The sequence below is a fragment of the Muntiacus reevesi genome, chromosome 14, assembly GCF_963930625.1.
Source record: "Muntiacus reevesi chromosome 14, mMunRee1.1, whole genome shotgun sequence".
In the NCBI taxonomy this organism is placed as follows: Eukaryota; Metazoa; Chordata; class Mammalia; order Artiodactyla; family Cervidae; genus Muntiacus; species Muntiacus reevesi.
In genome coordinates this window covers 44,826,054-44,843,899 of record NC_089262.1, presented here as the reverse complement: position 1 = coordinate 44,843,899, position 17,846 = coordinate 44,826,054, and the positions used below count along the sequence as shown (strand labels likewise).

Genomic DNA, 17,846 nt, shown 5'->3' with positions numbered 1-17,846 from the left:
CAGTCCTATCTGATTCTTTGTGGCCCCATGGGCTGCAGCATGCCAGGTTCCTCTGTCTTTTACTATCTCCTAGAGTTTGTGCAGATTCATGTCCATTGAGATGATGAAGATATCTAACCATCTCATCCTCTGCCGCCCCTTCTTCTTTTGCCTTCAATCTTTCCCAGCATAATAATGGATACTGGCCTTTAATAGAAAAAGAAACTCTTCTTTATGCTGGGTTTGGAGCATGGTAAACAGTTAAAGCTTTGAACTGAATTCTAGTTCTGGCTCTGTCATTAACCAGCTGTGTGACCTTGAACAAAGTGTTTGATATTCTTAAAGTTTTTCTTCAACTCTAAATTAAAAGGATGACATTATATCGATGAATTTAAACATTTTTTATGCACCAACATGCCTAGGGCCAATCCCATGTGTCCTTGGGGGCATTTCTCTGTGCATATTGTGTGTGTCTGTGTATGCATGAAGGAGAGCGCTGGGAGTTCTGTGTGTAGGTGGAAAAAGCCCTAAGTATCTAAGAAATGTCTCCTTTAGGAGTGAAATAGTGTAGCTACACTCTTTGCTGTTGAGAATCTTGTGTCAGAGAACAAGATTATTTCTAAAATTCCAGCTTCAATTGAGTTGTAAGCTATACTGCTCTATGAGGGGGTGAACACTCATCTCATTTGATTTTATTTGTGCCCCCAAATACCTACCCAGTCAGAAACATATCCCCCTCCGTCTTTCCTCCTTTGTCCTAGTTCCAGTTTTCTTTCATGGAGTCAGCTTTGTCTATTTCAGTGTAAAGTTGTGATCATGAAAGTCATTGTTGGATTAGGATAGGTTTTGCAAAATAGTTTCTGAGGATCATTAGTCCTTGAAGATGCTCAAGTCAAAAGGACCAAGTAAGTTTCAGAAATGCTGCCTCTGCTCCCAAATATTTATAATGCATATGAAAGTGTTAGTCTCTCAGTTGTGTCCTATTCTTTGTGACCCCATGAACTGTAACTCAACAGGCTCCTCTGTCTATGAAATTTTCCAAGCAAGAATACTGGAGTGTTTTGCCAATTCCTCCTCCAGGGGATCTTCCTGACCCAGGGGTCAAACCTGGGTCTCCTGCATTACAGATAGATTCTTTACCTACTGAGCCACTAGGGAAGCCCTATAATGCATATGGCAGTTTTGAAATAAGGAATCCTGTTTAATTTCCTTAACTTGGAGCTTCCAAATTAACATGATCATTAAAGACTCCTTTCATCTTTAAATATCTAACAACCTCATATAAAACTATTGTCCCATAGAATGTTCTTTGAGAAATGGCCAGTTGGATAACAGAAAGAGGGGTACTGTCCTCAGAATTTCACACAAAAGGCTCATGTTTACTTTGTTGGATAGATTTTTGTGTCCTTTTCCCTTAAGCGGCATGAGTTTATTTGATTAGCTTCTTGAAACCAAGATTCTCAAGGGATTACTTTCAGGGGAAGATAAGAGGAGGAATGGGATGTGTGGTAGGAACATGGCCATGGGAATTCCTGGGTGTTGGTGGAATCGAGAATACAGAAATAATAATGGTAGAAGGCATGAGGTTGTGGGGAACTAAAAGCTGGTCCCCTCAGAGCTATCCAAGTCAAAGTCCCTGGAACCTGGGAATGTGACTTTATTTGGTTAAAGGGTCTTTGCAGGTGTAATTAAGTTGAGGATTTTGAGATGAGATCATTCTGGATTGTTCAAATAGGCCCTAAATGAAACAGAAAGTGTCTTATAAGAGGCACACAGAGGAGAACAGACACACAGATGTGGAGGCAACTTCACCATGGAAGCAGAGACTGGAGTGACGTGGCCACCATTCTGGGATGGTCAACAGCTGCCAGAACTAGAAGAGGCAGGGAATGGAGTCTCCAGAGGAAGCCAGCCCTGCCAACCCCTTGATTTGGGACTTCTGGCCTGTGAGAGAATATTTTTCTGTTGTCTTAAGCCGTGTAGCTTGTGGTAATTTGTTACAGCAGCCCTAGGGATCTAATACAAGGGGGAAACACCCTGAAGGGGAGTGGTGAAGCAGAACCTTGGCCACTTTAGGGTGTCCCCCAGAGCCCACGCTGACTGTGTTTTCTTGGCAAAGGTGCAGTGGGAGCGCCAGCCCTGAATGTGGCAGGTGTTTGGAGAAGCCCTTTATCCTGGGATGGGATTCATGGTCCCCAGTTTAGGTTGCTTCCCAGTCCTAGGTAACAGCCCTTGACACTGTCTTGTCTATCTTCCCACAGACCACCGAGGCCGAGTGCTACACCTGGCTTTGAGTCCAGACCAGACCCGCGTCTTTTCTGCTGCAGCAGATGGCACAGCCTGCATATGGAATTGTTGCTAGTTACTCAGCCCCTCCCAGCTTCAGCTTCCTCATTTTGACATGAGAATAATGATACTGGCCTTGCCTTCTCCATGGCATTATCATGAGGCTCAAACAAGATGGTGCTTTTCCTGAGGTGAATGCCTGTTCCCTGACCTTTTCTCAGGTTACTTTACTGGCTCTGTTTCGTCCCACCACAACTTCCAGACATGGTCTCTCGTTCTGTGCTTCTCTTTCTGCTTTCCTCCTCCTCCCCTTTTCTTCTTCTCTCTCTGTCTCCTCCTTGTTAGAGATGCATTTTCACTGCTATAGTCACAAGAATATCTACCGCAACTATTTCTAAACTCGTCTTTCCCACTTCGCTTTTCTCCCAAGCTCCAGCCTTATACTTGGGTCTCTGAATATATATATATATATATATATATATATATATATATATATATATATATAAATATAATATGTATTATATATATGTATTATATATATATTTCTATTTTGGCTATGTGGTACGGCATGCATGGGTCTTAGTTCCCTGACCAGGGATCAAACCCATGCCCCTGCAGTGGAAACTTAAAGTCATAACCACTGGACCACCAGGGAAGTCCCTTGGTTATTTCTTCATTGAGATCCTTTTCTGTCTTTAGCTCAAACTCAGTACATTAAAAACACAACTTATTCACTTGAATAAGCGCAACTTACTCATTTAAACATTGATTAAAGTGCTCCTCTATGTTAAGCATAGGACTCCCCTGGTGGCTCAGTCGATAGAGAGTCTGCCTGCAGTGTGGGAGACCTGGGTTCGATACCTGAGGTGGGACGATCTCCTGGAGAAGGAAATGGCAACTCACTCCAGTATTCTTGCCTGGAGAATTCCATGGACAGAGGAGCCTGGTGGGCTATAGTCCATGGGGTCACAAAGAGTCGGACATGACTGAGTGACTAACTTTAATATGGATTAAGCATATGGATTATTTCCTCTCAGACAAAGACTTACTTGGGACTCCCTTTTCTGTCTTAATGATCTCATCTTACCCTAGTCATCCCATCACTCAGGGAGCCTCCTGGTTATTCAGTTTACCCCTTGTTCTCTATCTTTTGTTTCACCCTAGTAATGTCCTACACACCTGATGACAAATTTGTGGCAATTGCCTTCTACCTGGAGAAAGCAATGGCAGCCCACTCCAGTACTCTTGCCTGGAGAATCCCATGGATGGAGGAGCCTAGCATGCTGCCATCCATGGGGTCGCTAGGAGTTGGACACGACTGAGCAGCTTCACTTTCACTTTTCACTTTCGTGCACTGGAGAAGGAAATGGCAACCCACTCCAGTGTTCTTGCCTGCAGAATCCCAGGGACGGGGGAGCCTGGTGGGCTGCCGTCTGTGGGGTCGCACAGAGTCGGACATGACTGAAGTGACTTAGCAGCAGCAGCAGCCTTCTATCTGGTTTCCTGTCTTTATTCTTAATGGGTTTCCACATTACTGTTAGGTTTAATTTCTAAAAGCACTGTGCTGATCCTCCCCAACCCCCTGCTCATAAACTCTCAGTGACTCCCCATTATCTAACCCCCCTTGACCTTAACCTCGGAGTCCTGAGCCCAGAATCTGAAGTTAGGGGAACTATACTTAACTAGGCTCTGCCGTAAACTTACTGAGTGACCTTGGGTATGCCACGACATTTGCAAATAGGGCTTTGGATTTGATAACTGCTAAGGTTTCCATCAAGGTCCATCAAGCTCCATCAGGTCACTTCTTTTTAACATTAATCCTCACTCACCTCCTGTGTTATCGCTGGGCTGTTCTGTGATTTCCTGCCTTATGCCTTTGTTGAAGCTCTTATCTTCTAGTCTGGAATTCCTGCTCCTCAATTCCTTTGCTCTGTACCTTCACATAAGTCCTGTCCTCTGTTTTGAAATAATGTTACCTGGCTTTGAACTCTTGGTATCAGCCTGTGTCACCTACTTTGTGTTAATATAACTATTCTAGTTGTTTTTAAAAATCTATTAGTATGGGAATCTTTGTTTATTTAAACTTTAGCATGCTTATTTCTTTCACAAAATTATATTGAGGAGTTGAGGGGGCATATGTTATATTTTTTTAGTACCCTCTGGAATGTTTTGCATGTGTCAACTAATATACATTGATTAATTTCTTTACTTTGTCATAAATGGCTTTTACCAATACACACACACTGCTTTAATATCTCTCTTCAAAAAAAAAAAAAAAAAAAACCAAATAAATGCCTTGATAATTGAAAAGTGGAATAGTAAATAAAAGGAGTGTTAGGACTCTCCTGACAAATTAACAATGTATTCTGTTCTTTTCCCGTTTTTAAACTCAGAAAATATGCTTGGTAGTGCTAGTAATTCTTATCTTACAAAATTTTAGGTCACCAAAAGTGCAAACAAGATACATCCCTGTAATGCACACTCTTCTTTTTAAGATAATGGCTGTCATTTGCTCTTATTTAGCCAAGTATAAACTATAGAAAAAGTTTAGCAGGGAAAGGAGCAAAATGGTGAGACCATTTCCAGTGTCCCCCACCATTCTGATATGGTTACATCTTTCTTAAAAATCTCATGAGACTATGACATGACCAAAGGACCAAAGATTACTTCTCTCAATTAATACTGGTATGTGAACAAGGTTCTCATTTAAGAAAAACAGCAATATATCTTTTACTGCTGTTAGTTTTATGGACGTCTGGAATATGGTTTCAGTAAAGAAAAAAATGAACTCAGACAATACACAAAACAGAAGCCTTAGCTACAAAAATAGTGTAGTATAAAATTTTTATTGAGTAATAATTCACATAAAGCATATAAATCTTATGTGTATAGCTCAATGTATTTAATTTATGAATAGATTAAGATCAAGATCTATGAGTAAATCATCTAGATCAAGATGTGAACATTTCTTTTACCCCAGAAGATTCTTTGTGTCACTTAGTCAACACCCCTCCATTATTCCAACCTTGGTCACCATGAATTTTGCCTTCTGCCAATCTTCAGATAAATGTAGTAATACAGTAAATATTCTTTTATGTGAAGTCTGGTTTCTTTTACTCAATATTAAACTTGTAGAAGTAGTTACTGTTGCTACATGTAACTGTAGTTTGGTCTTTTAATTGCTGTGTAATATCCCATTGTATATACAACAATTGTTTTTCTATTTTATTATAGATGAACATTTATTTTTAATTTTAACTTTCAAGGATAAAGTTGCTATGGACATTCTCACACACATATTTGGTGGGGAAAAGCCCTCATTTATGTTTGGTCTATACCCAAGAGTAAGAATTGTTAAGTCATAGCGTATGTGTGTCTTCAGTTTTGATAGACACTGTCACTTTTCCTAAGAAACTCTACCAATTTACATTCCACCAGCAATGAACAAGAGTTTCACACAAGTATTTTTAAGTGAACTTCAAAATCTATAATAAATGTTGCCAGTAGAGAATATTTCATCTTCTTATTGCTATTAAAATCCTAATTATGGATTATAGCAGGCATCTAAAATATCATCCTAGTGACTCTCTTTTAGATATCAACATGAGATTTCACTTTCTAATATAAGGGTTCTTATCACCAGCTGCATATTAAAATCATTGGGGGAAACTTATAAAAAGAACACTCTGTCCTGGTTCTCATCAAATTAAATAAAAATTTCTAAAAGTGAGGCATAGACATTGGTAATTTTAAAGAGCCTGGTAAGTCTAATGGGCAGCCATGGTTGAAAACCAGTGGACCAGTATTTTGGTCAGTCTATAAGCTATGTCCCTTCATTTGTTTTAAGAAGCTGTCTCTTAGTGTTGCTGTGTGTTCTTAGTTTGAACATAACCATGTGTATACACATACATATACACACATAAGATTTATGTTCCAAAATGAACTGATGGAAATCAAAGGAATCTGTTCATATAATCTCATCTTGATGCGGCTACTGGACTGATGACTATCCACTATGCTGAATGAACATCTTGGTTTTTCTCCCATAGAAAACTTTCAGACCGTGATTCAACACTCACTCCCTAGTATGAGATGGCAGCCACCGTAACCATGTTGATTGTACCTACCCAGGCTCAAGGACAAGGAGGGCCAAGAAATCACCTAGTAACCCAAGGCTTAAATTCACACTACTGAGAAAGGAGGCTGACTTTCTCTAGCTAAGTGCCTTGTTAATATCCCCTAGAATTTTAACTTCCATTTCTTGCCTGCTTTGAAAAATACTCTAAGGCATTTCCTGTTTCTGCTTCTCCCAATGGACTCAGATTCTTGTATATAAATCTGAGTAGCAGGTGTTGATGTGGAACAGTGGCCTGTGAAGGGCAAATATTTCCCTTTAATCCAAATGCTTCAGACTGGCTGCTTCTGTTTATTGCAGAATTGCTGGGCCCTTGATTGTACTTGTTACTAGGCAGACTGACCTTAGTGTTCCTCCTGCTAGGTCCGGCCCATTGAATCAGTGAAGTGAATAATTCAAGTCAAATTTGCATGTAACTTATCACATGGATGACACAGGTGACCCTGGTCCCTTGATCTGTCCCTTGCATTATCCGCAAAGTCTCTATATTACTCTGTTCCACTTTGTTGGTGGATATCTGCCTACTATAAGTTATAGGAGACAAGTGCAGTGATAGAAGTTGATTTTATTTATGATGAAATTAAGAAATGACAGCACTGGGTATATATCTGAAGAAAACCGTAACTCAAAAAGATATATGCATCCCAGTGTTCACTGCAACACCACTTAAAAATAACCAGGACATGGAAGCAACCTAAATGTCAATTGGAGGAATGGATTATGAAGATGTGGTACATATACACAATGGAATATTACTCAGCCATGAAAAAGAACAAAGTAATGTCATTTGCAGCAATATGGATGGACCTAGAGATTGTCATACTGAGTGAAGTAAGTCAGACACAGAAGGTCAAATATCATATGATATCACATGTATGTGGAATTGAAAAAAAAGGGTAAAATGAACTTATTGATGAAACAAAAGTAGAGTCACAGATGTAGAAAACAAACTTAAGGTTATCAGGGATGGGGGGAGTGATATATTGAGAGATTGGTACTGACATATACACACTACTATCAATTTATTTAAAATAGGTAAATAATAAAAACTTGCTATGTAGCACAGGGAACTCTTATTTAATACCCTGTAATGGCCTATATAGGAAAAGAATCTAAAAAAAGAGTGGATATATGTGTAACTCTGATTCACTCTGCTGTACACCTGAAACTAATATAACATTGTAATCAACTATCCTTCAATAACATTTTTTATTGAAATACAAGTATCTAAACCACTTGCTTCATAGTCTTAACTATCCAGTTGAGGTGTTTCTTTGAGAGAAGGATATAGACGCCGGGCCCTCGAGGGTCTCCGCATTTCCCCTGCATGCCAAAGGCAGTGATGCCTCTCAAAGTGCCTTCACATATCAGAGGGCTTCCAGAATCTCCCTTGGGGAAAACAAGAGGAATGGTGGAGATCAGCATCAAGTATGACCACTAGCAGCATGGAAGAAATGCCATTCAATGTGAAGCATTTAATGTGAAGTTAAGACCAGCCTTGACTTACTTGATGATGAGTGCTTAAAAAACCAAAATGTTGAGGAATATTCAATGATATAGTCAATTTTTTTTCTCTATTTGTTTACAAAGCAGTGAAAATTGAAATGAAACTTGAATTATTAATTTGTGGAATCCAGTGATTTTGAGACAGACTCTCTGCTTTAGAAACTCCTTTTTGTCATTTTCTCAAAATGCTGAGTAACTCAAGGCATAAAATAGTTAAATGCAGATGGCCATTGAGGCAAAGAATAAAAGTTATGTTTTCTAGTTCTTCTGGGAGTTAATTGTTTTCTCAAAGGAACAAAACCAAAGCAACTTGTACTTCATCTTCTCAAACAGAAATTGCTCCCTTAAATCTCTCTTTTCTTAAATGAGAAAGAAACATTTAATGAAGTAAGTTATACAATAATATCTCTTAAGAGCATATGGAATGTGAAAGACTTAAACTTAAATCAAATGAAACTCAAACTTCATCAATGCAGTAACCATTGAAGAGAAAATTACATGATAAAGCTTGGGTCTATTACCTTATCATAGGCTCAGTGAACATTAAAATTAGACCTTGGAGGTCAGTTCCTTCAAACTCTCACAAACGCCATTCTTCTCTAGCAAACATTGTTCATTTAGTCAATATTCATGGAGCACCTACCAGGTGCCATGTAGTCTTCTAGACACTAGGACAAGATCAGTGAACAAAATAGATGAAAAGTACTCCTCTTGTGGAATTTGCATTATTCTTCGCTCTTCCTCCCAAGTCTCTTGAGCATCTGATGCTAGATGGATGCTCCTGGAAGTCAGTGATTACACTTCAGAGCTGCCTGGTTCCTCCAGGAGGGAGGCTTCAGTTAAGCTGTAAGTCATGCTTTATTCTTGTGACTGCAGTACCCAGTATGTGACCTTGCATTCTCTCAAGGAACTCTTTGAGACCCCATGGACTATACAGTCCATGGAGTTCTCTAGGTCAGAAAACTGGAGTGGGTAGCCTTTCCCTTCTCCAGGGTAGTTTCCCAACCCGGGGATCAAACCCAGGTCTCCCACATTGCAGGCGGATTCTACACCAGCTGAGCCACAAAGGAAGCCCCAAGGAACTCTAGATCAGCATATTTAATGATATTTAAAGTCTAGAGACCCAATTGGCTGTTTCCCTGCTATGGTTTTAGGGATGATGGGTGTTGCTGGGTGGAGAGTCACCGAGGCTTGTACATGGAGTTCTGCAAACGAAAGGTTCTGAGAGCACAGTTCCTCCCCAGGGAGGTGAGAAGGGACAGACCAGTGCTCAGTGCTTAAACCGTAGTCAAGTGTTCTTCTGCTCCTGTCTTTAAGCAGAGACCTGTCTCAGCCCTTCTCAGGGCATGCTGAGAGGGAGGCTTGCATGTTCTCTGGTATGGAGTGCTTGGAAGTTGTTTCCAAAGGTCGAGCTTGGCTCTAGGAAGCTATGCAGTTTACTCCAAGATCTTCAGTCAGTCTTGGGAATGCAGGTATTTCAGACTTACCTGGCTAAATGGCAGAGGGATTATTAGGGACTGCTCAGATGGGCAAAGGTACTGAAGGCCCTAGATGAACCCTGACTTCAGCTCTCCTGAGTGTTACATATCTTTTTTCAGTTTAGATCTATATATGTTAATATGAAAAATGAGAAAAAATTGCTTCTTAGTGGTTTTTGATATAAAATCAAGAATATGCAGTAGTTCAACCCAGGCACTAGCAGTGAACATGTTATTTTTGATGAACAACTCATCTGAGCTGAGAACATTAATTTATTTGACTGGAGTTTTATCAGACTTCTTTAAAAAGCACTAGGACCCTGTAAAAGCCAATGCAAATCATGACATTGCGTTCTCTATATCTGTATGACTTAACCCAACATTTCAAGTTTGGGATCTTATTTTACTTACCTCGCAGGAGTCTTTTCCACCTTGGAGGCTTCCAGCACAAATCATATTCAGTCCAATCACAGGTTTATAATTATAGTGTGACTGATCATTGCAGATTTTTCTGTCTATGATAGTGACATTGACTTCTCTCAAAATATCGGACCGAGGGGAATTATTGTGAAACTTTCCCCACCCTGCAACTCGACACGCAGTTCCTGGTTTCACATCACTGCCCACTTTTGGGAGCTGAAGGATAGCCACGTTTTTATTAAGTGTTGCTTTTTTGTTCAGCTGTTGGAAGGCAAGCAAAAAGAGTTAACAGAACAAGATAATAAAAATGTCACTTTTTAAATTTAAGTTCTAGCCCAACCGCCAGGGACCCCCTTATACAGTTATCAGGCCACTGAGAAAGATTTCCATATCAGAAGCCAGACTGTAGGAGCTTCTATGACTTTTGAATCAGTCAAAAGTATAATCAAAGGTTTGTACCTTTAGAAGCTTAAGATCGCCTTCATGTGTGTCCTGGTCATAGCACGGATAGGGAAACTCTTTCTTAATGAACCTGATCTGTTTTTCAGGCTCTTTCTTGGTTATTGAGTGAGCCCCAAGAGTGATCTGGGTTTTCTGGTTCCTGAAAACAGACACAATACTGTTAATTTGGTTTACTCTTTAAATCAGGAGCTAAGCATATTATGGGCTGATCAGTTTCACTGTCCCATCTATAAATGTGCTTGCTGTGGAAATACCTGTTTGTGACTCAGAAAAAAAAATGTATACTTTAAAGAATAAAAGTGAATTGTTTATGAATTTATCATTATCATTATCATCATGCTGACCTGCAGCTTATTTATAACAAGCTAAACTAGATTCATTGAAAATCAAATGATAAGAGAATTCCATGGGGGACTTCCTTGTTGGTCCAGTGGTTGGAGTCCGCCTGCCAGTGCAGTGGACGCGGATTACATCCCTGGTCTGGGAGGATTCCACATGCCGCTGGGCGGCTAGGCCAGTGCACCATGACTACGGAAGTCCTTGGGCCCTGGAGCCTGTGCTCCACAACAAGAGAAGCCATTGAAGAGAGAAGCCCACACACAACAACTAGAGAGTAGCTCCTGCTTACCGCAACTAGAGAAAACCTGCTCGCAGCAATGGAGACCCAGCACAGCCAAAAATTAAAATAAATATGTAATAAATATTAAAAAAGAGAATTCCATGGTAGCTAAGCCAAGTCTTGGGATCTTTGGTGGAGTTATACTGCTGTCCCCTTAACCTTCCTTTAGTTGTAATAGAGAATCCAGCTGCAGATAACTGGAAAACAGAAATCTCAGTGGTCTAACAACAAAAGCAAAAGACACTCAATAGTTGTAGAACTAATGCACTGAAGAAATCTTTGTAAGAGGACAACAAACTTATCTTAAATGGGCAAACTTTCAGAAATAGATTGCTTAATGGAAGACCCTATGTGCATGGCACTGAGTGTGTGTATTTGAGGGAAAGGTGGTCTAAAGGGGGGCTCCTTCAGATCTTCCTTTTCTTATTCCATGCTGAAGATTCATTTTGGTTAATAAAATCAAGATACTCTCTGATGTATTAATGATGAAGGCCATTATCTTTCATAACTTAGCACAAACTACACCAACAATATATTCACACAGCTGTTTTTCCATTACACAGCTGATATCAGTCTCACTTAGACCTTAGAACAGCGCTTTCAGTAGAGTATACTTTGACGATGAAATATTCTATAAGTCCGCACTATCCAATATGGAGCCCCATGTAGGCTACCGAGGACTTGAAATGTGGCCAGTGAGACTGAGGATCTAAATTTGTCATTTGACTTAATTTTAATGAATGAAAATGTATATAACTATAGATAACTCACATAACCAACATGATAGTGGCTATCATAATGGACAGCCCAAGTTTAGAGGCTTGATTTAGGGACGAAGAAAAGACCAGCCCTGAAAGTGGTTTGAAGGCTGTGGTTGACCATGGTTATGAAATGGCTGAAGGTGTGAGAAGTTTTAAGAAAACAGGAAGGTTTTCAAAAGAAGCCTTCTTTACTTGACAGTGGTGCTCAGGTCCCTGAGGGGACACTGAAGTTTTTCTCCCTTCTGCACCATCATGAGGTCAAGACCAGAAGCCAAGACTTGCAGCCCTTGAGCCTGGTGGCTCCAGAGGAGATCTTCCAAAAGTGCTCTGGATGCTGCTTCCTCACTGGTCTGATTCTCTGGGGATAAGTCTGGCCTCAACTCCCTTTTGCAGGTAAAGCAAGCTGCCAAAGATGTAAATGATGTGAAGATCCTGTGGCTTTAATGATATTTACTCTCTTTGTTAATATTCCCCCAAGTTAGGCTATCTCCACAAATTTTTTTTTTTTAAACCCAAGAACATACAGGTGACAGTGAGCTGCAGTCAATACCCAGTCTTTGGCAATCAAAGCTCCAGCACAGATATTTTCCCCCTTAAGTAGCACCATGTAGGGTCTTGAATGAGGAGTCACTTCGTTTCCTCCAATAATTTTTTCACAGAGATCTATTCAAAAGACAAAGACAAGTCATATCAGTGACCACCCTAAAGAGCTCTACTTATAATCACGTTTCTAAGTGTTCTTGCCTGGAGAATGCCAGGGACGGGGGAGCCTGGTGGGCTGCCGTCTGTGGGGTCGCACAGAGTCGGACATGACTGAAGCGACTTAGCAGCAGCAGCAGCAGCATAGACAAGGAGAAGGAAATGGCAACCCACTCCAGGATTCTTGCCTGGAGAATCCTGTGGACAGAGGAGCCTGGTGGGCTGCTGTCCATGGGGTCGCAAAGAGTCAGACACGATTGAAACAAGTTAGCATGCATACATGCATTGGAGAAGGAAATGGCAACCCACTCCAGTATTCTTGTCTGGAGAATCCCAGGGACAGAGGAGACTGGTGAGCTGCTGTCTATGGGGTCGCACAGAGTCGGACACGACTGAAGTTACTTAGCAGCAGCAGCAAGGCTAGATATGCTTTTCCCACATAGAGAGGAGGAGGGATGAGGGCATACTCCACCCCCCTTCATGTCTATTTCAGATGTGGGCATGCATGCTAAGTCTCTCCAGTCGTGTTCAACTCTTTTCAACCCTATGGACTGTAGCCTGCCAGGCTCTTTTGTCCACGGGATTCTCCAAGCAAGAATACTGGAGTGGGTTGCCATGCCTTCCTCCAGGGTATCCTCGACCCAGGGATCGAACTGGTGTCTCCTGCAGCTCCTACATTGCAGGTGGATTCTTTACCATGGAGCCACCAGCAAAGCCCAGATCAGATACCGGAATGTAAATCCCATTCCTGTTGGAATCTGAGAGGTTTGGCTCTTTCACCCACAGAAGCCATGCCATTGGCAGGTCCAGGGATTATCAGGCTGGAAATCTGTCACAACCACTGGCCTCAGCCCTCAGGACTTGCTAAGGGCAGACAACTGTGCATGAGTTTATACCAGTAACTGGTGCTACAGGAACTGCTGGCGTCTGCCCATCCCTCCCATTTTCTGGCTAAGTATTAATCTGGGGGAAGCAGAGTTGCTTTTACAAGCTTGAAAACCGCCCTTTTCACTCTGAGATCTTGAAAAACACCACAGCTTACAAACTGGCATTAACACCTTTTAGCTGTAACCCTACCCATGAGTTTTTTGGTCATCATGAGTCTTTTGCTTATTGAAATTTGCACCCTTCTCATTCCAGTATTCTTGCCTGGAGAATCCCAGAGACGGGAGCCTGGTGGGCTGCCATCTATGGGATCGCACAGAGTCAGACATGACTGACATGACTTAGCAGCAGCAGCCTTTATAAATTGAGAGACTATCTTTTGCACCTGAAACTCTTCTTCAATCTCCAGACTGAACCACTTGGTTTAATTTAAGCCCTTTTCTAATGAAGAGAAGTGAGAAGATGCTATAAGGAGAGAATTCTGCCTTAGCCAAATTTCCTTGGTGATAGACCAAGAGTAGAGACTTATTATTAGGGAAGAGTGAGATGGAAGCCCAAAATCACTGCAGATGGTGATTGCAGCCATGAAATTAAAAGACTCTTACTGCTTGGAAGGAAAGTTATGACCAACCTAGACAGCATATTAAAGAGCAGAGACATTACTTTGTCAACAAACATCTGTCTAGTCAAGGCTATGGTTTTTCCAGTGGTCATGTATGGATGTAAGAGTTGGACTATAAAGAAAGCTGAGTGGCAAAGAATTGATGTTTTTGAACTGTGGTGTTGGAGAAGACTCTTGAGAGTTCCTTGGACTGCAGGGAGATTCAACCAGTCCATCCGAAAGGAGATCAGTCCTGGGTGTTCACTGGAAGGACTGATGCTGAAGCTGAAACTCCAATATTTTGGTCACCTGATGTGAAGAGCCGACCCATTTGAAAAGACCCTGATGCTGGGAAAGATTGAGGGCAGGAGGAAAAGGAGACAACAGAGGATGAGATAGGTTGATGGCATCACCAACTCAATGGACATGGGTTTGGGTAGACTCCGGCAGTTGGTGATGGACAGGGAGGCCTGGCGTGCTGCAGTTCATGGGGTCGCAAAGAGTCGGACATGACTGAGTGACTGAACTGAACTGAACTGAACCGAACTGAGATGGAAGTAGAAGGCAAACCATCCCTGTTGGTTGAAAGGATGTTGTGCCCTCTTGATATACTCTCAGCGCCACGTTCCTGCACCAGATGTTCTTGGATTCTTCTCAAACATTGCTCCTGACCATTGACTAGGACTCCTGGTTCTTTCAGTAGGGCACAGTGCCTGTTACTCTTTTATTAAAGCCAACTCATTGCCAGATTTACAATGAGATGTAAATGATGAGAGGGATAGGGAAAATGGGTGTCCAGAAGGGCTCTCATTTCCAGAAGGGAGTTGGGGAGGGGAAATCCTAGGCTCTAGAAGTAAAAGGATAAGGAACTTAGAGAAACAAATAGAACTTCACCTACATCTCAGTTTTCCTGATGGATATCGTGAAGAGATGGATTCCAAAGATGCATCTTTGGACTGTCTGAGCTGTAGAAATTGTAAACTCAGTACAATACTTCATTTTGCAGAGTCCTGTGATTGGTGAGCACAGAAAAAAGTCCCCATCTCCCACAAACTAGGATTCGGGAAGAGGAATTAGAACAGGTGAAAAGCTTTAAAAACTAGCAATTCTTGGTTCCCACCTAGAATCAAAATAAGTTAAAATCAAATAGGACCAGGGCTGAGATGTCAGTATTGTTTCAAAGCCTCCAGAGGATTCTAATGTGTAGAAAGATTGAGACAACCTGTCTAGAGGATCAAATCTTGCTTTGCTGTGTCTGTTCCATTTGGGGACCCATACTACTCTCTCTGACTGAAGGAAACAGAGTAATTTGCGTTTGCTGTTTCCTTTGAAGAAAAGATATGATTGGATTTTTTTTTTAATATGCTTGGTTTCAGTGTTTCATAGGACATGGGCTTCCCCAGTGGTTCAGCCCATCTGCCTGCATGCAGGAGACATGGATTCGATTCCTGGGACGGGAAGATCCCCTGGAGTAGAAAATGGCATCCCACTCCAATATCCTTGCCTGGGAAATCCCATGGACAGAGGAGCCTGGTGGGCAATAATCCATGGGTTCACAAAAGAGTTATACATGACTTAGTGACTAAACAACAACAATAACATGCTCTAACATAGTTGTTGGAACACGCTTATATTTTGCTGCTGCTTAGTCGCTCAGTCATGTCCAACTCTTTGTGACCCCATGGTCTGTAGCCTGCCAGGCTCCTCTGTCCATGGGGATTCTTCAGGCAAGAATATTAGTGGTGGATTGTCATGCCCTCCTCCAAGGGATCTTCCCAACCCAGGGAGCGAACCCAGGTCTTTTGCACTGCAGGCAGATTCTTTAGTGTCCTAGCCGCAAGGGAAGCCCATGCTTATATTAATAGTACTCTGTCCATTCTTCTATTTCTAATGTCCTGCAACCTTATTATTTCTAAAATTTCTCCTTATTTTTAGGTGCAAGATAAACCAGAGATCTTCCTCAGGAATTTTTGGTAAGATAGGTTGCATCAGCCCTTGTCCACCATTTCTACCTCCAAAAACTGCCAGACATGGAGAAGACCCAAGCTCTATACTTGTTGGCACAGTTCAGCCTAGCCCCAGAGTCGTTATTAGTGCCTAGAAAGATTTTAAGGAATATCTAGAGCTACTCAGGGCTATTGTACCCAGGGCTATGCCCTATTACCCTTCTAGAGAGAATCCCATGACTTTTACAGCATTTTAAACTAACGCCTGTGCAGCTCACATAAAATCAGGCTAGTTGGTTACTACTAAGTGCATCAAATAATATACTTAATACAAAACGCTATAGCACTGCCAAGAGCTCCCAGTGTCCTAATGTATTCCCAAGGACATACTAGCCTAGAGAAAAAATGAAGACTATTTGAATCATTTTGACTTGGGGGGTACATCTAGGTCAGGTTTTCTTTTAAAGACTGATGGATTATTGAAGTACAGTTGATTTTGTCATTAAAACTATCTATGCATTTTCTGCAGCAAGAAAGGCTGAGGTGTCACTATTCCTTTCCTGAAAGGTGCTATTAGTTTTCTTAATTTAAGAGCTTTATGTCTGTTTGATTACAGACATAAAGACTTGTATTTACAGTGTCCTTTTGGGCAATTTTCAAGCCACAAGTTGGCAGCACTGGTGGTTCCATTATCTTTTAATAAAGGAATTGTAAAGAAGAAAGAAGGATTTTTCCTTCTAAAATAAAGATATATGTGGAGGGACTGCCCAGGGGCCCCAGTGGTTAAGATTCTGTGCTCCCAATGCAGGGGCACGGGTTCAATCCCTGGTCTGGGAACTAAGATCCCACATGTCGCAACCAAGATCCAGTGCAACCAAGTAAATGAATGAATAGAAATTAAAAAAAAAGATAAATGTAACATCCAAGGAAGAATGTTAAGACTTGCAGAAAAAAAGTCTCCTCTTAGAACACTTAATTAATATTGCCAAAAAGTCTACTCCATGTTATTTAATTTATTATAGTGGAAATGACAAGGATCAGTCTTACCTTCAGGAATTAGGAGAAAAGCAACAATCGAGAGAGTGGCTGCCAGAAAGGTAGAGGAGTTCCTCATTGCGGCTGGTGTCTCCACATCAATCAATGTGAAATCTGTTTTCAGTTCTTGACTAGCTCTTATTTATATACTGAGAGTACAAAGGATGTGGTTTCCTTTCTTTTCTTTCTTTCCAATTTCAAAGTTAGGCATTAGGGAAAGAAACCCCACACGTGAGGACGGTGAGTAACCACCCCTCACCAGTGGGTGTGACCCCTCGGCGAGGACCTCTTCTGGGAGAGAGTTGTAAATCCATGGCAGGCGGGGACTATGGGACCTTGTTGCCATCAGAAGATAGGAGACAAGAGACCTCAAATGTTTCAGCTGAGGTTTTGAGCATTCTAGTTTTCATCATCAGCAACATTATCTTCTCTATCCATTACCTAGCATAAATGAAAGCTCTTTATAGACTTTAATCAGAGATTTAAAATTGGTTGCCTAAAAATTGGTCACTAGCCAAATGTCTTTTTAGTCATCGCCTAGGATTTTGCAAGAATGAATCAGCCAAGGACACATGGAAATGTAGGAGGGAATCTTATTTGTTCATAAGCTCCTGCCTGGATTTTCCTTCTGCACTTTGTGGAGGTAATTTGTTGTGCCCCTGTCTGGAATCTGGCAGGTGGGGACAGAGGCTGGTGGGAGCCTCTTTCCTGGAGGTTCTTTCCAGGCCAGCCTCTGATTGTGCTTCCCCTGATGGTTTGATTTTACAACTTTAGACATGTGAGAATATCTGAATTTCTCCTCCCTCCCTCCTTCCCTTCCTTTCTCCCTCCTTCCTTTCTTTCCTCCCTTTCTTCTTTCTGGATTTAGCTAAGAAAGGAAAATGGGAGTCAGACATTGCTATTTTGTTGCAATATTGGAGAACAACTTGTCTCTAAGAAGGATCATTCTCAGTCTCTGAAGGAACAGTATTCGGTATGCTTTCTATTAGAAATGTCATCAGCTCCTTTTCTGAGCTGAGGATGTGGTCTTTATT

The 17,846-nt window shown here is 41.4% G+C and overlaps 2 protein-coding genes across 2 annotated transcripts in view; one reads left to right on the top strand and one right to left on the bottom strand.

The window, feature by feature from the left end:
- The window catches only part of CDC20B (cell division cycle 20B), a 59,384-nt gene extending 57,043 nt beyond the window's left edge, over window positions 1–2,341 (top strand). Inside the window, exon 12 of the mRNA XM_065905304.1 lies at window positions 2,241–2,341. Within this exon, the coding sequence (XP_065761376.1) occupies window positions 2,241–2,341 (101 nt within the window). The remainder of the gene's footprint in view (window positions 1–2,240) is intronic.
- A 2,763-nt stretch (window positions 2,342–5,104) lies between these two features.
- Window positions 5,105–17,013, bottom strand: LOC136146502 (granzyme A-like). Its single transcript, XM_065905410.1, has 5 exons — window positions 16,825–17,013; window positions 12,171–12,309; window positions 10,264–10,405; window positions 9,796–10,065; window positions 5,105–7,789 (listed from the first exon to the last, which is right to left on the bottom strand). Exons 1-5 carry the CDS (start codon window positions 16,889–16,891, stop codon window positions 7,628–7,630), a joined length of 780 nt encoding a protein of 259 aa, XP_065761482.1. The 5' UTR covers window positions 16,892–17,013; the 3' UTR covers window positions 5,105–7,627.
- Window positions 17,014–17,846: the final 833 nt, after the last annotated feature.

Coding starts and splice junctions, on each gene's coding strand:
- LOC136146502 (XM_065905410.1), bottom strand. CDS start 16,891: ATGAGGAACTCCTCTACCTTTCTGGCAGCCACTCTCTCGATTGTTGCT. Junction 12,310..16,824: donor TTTTCTCCTAATTCCTGAAG/GTAAGACTGATC, acceptor TCTTTTGAATAG/ATCTCTGTGAAAAAATTATT. Junction 10,066..10,263: donor GCGATCTTAAGCTTCTAAAG/GTACAAACCTTT, acceptor GCCTTCCAACAG/CTGAACAAAAAAGCAACACT.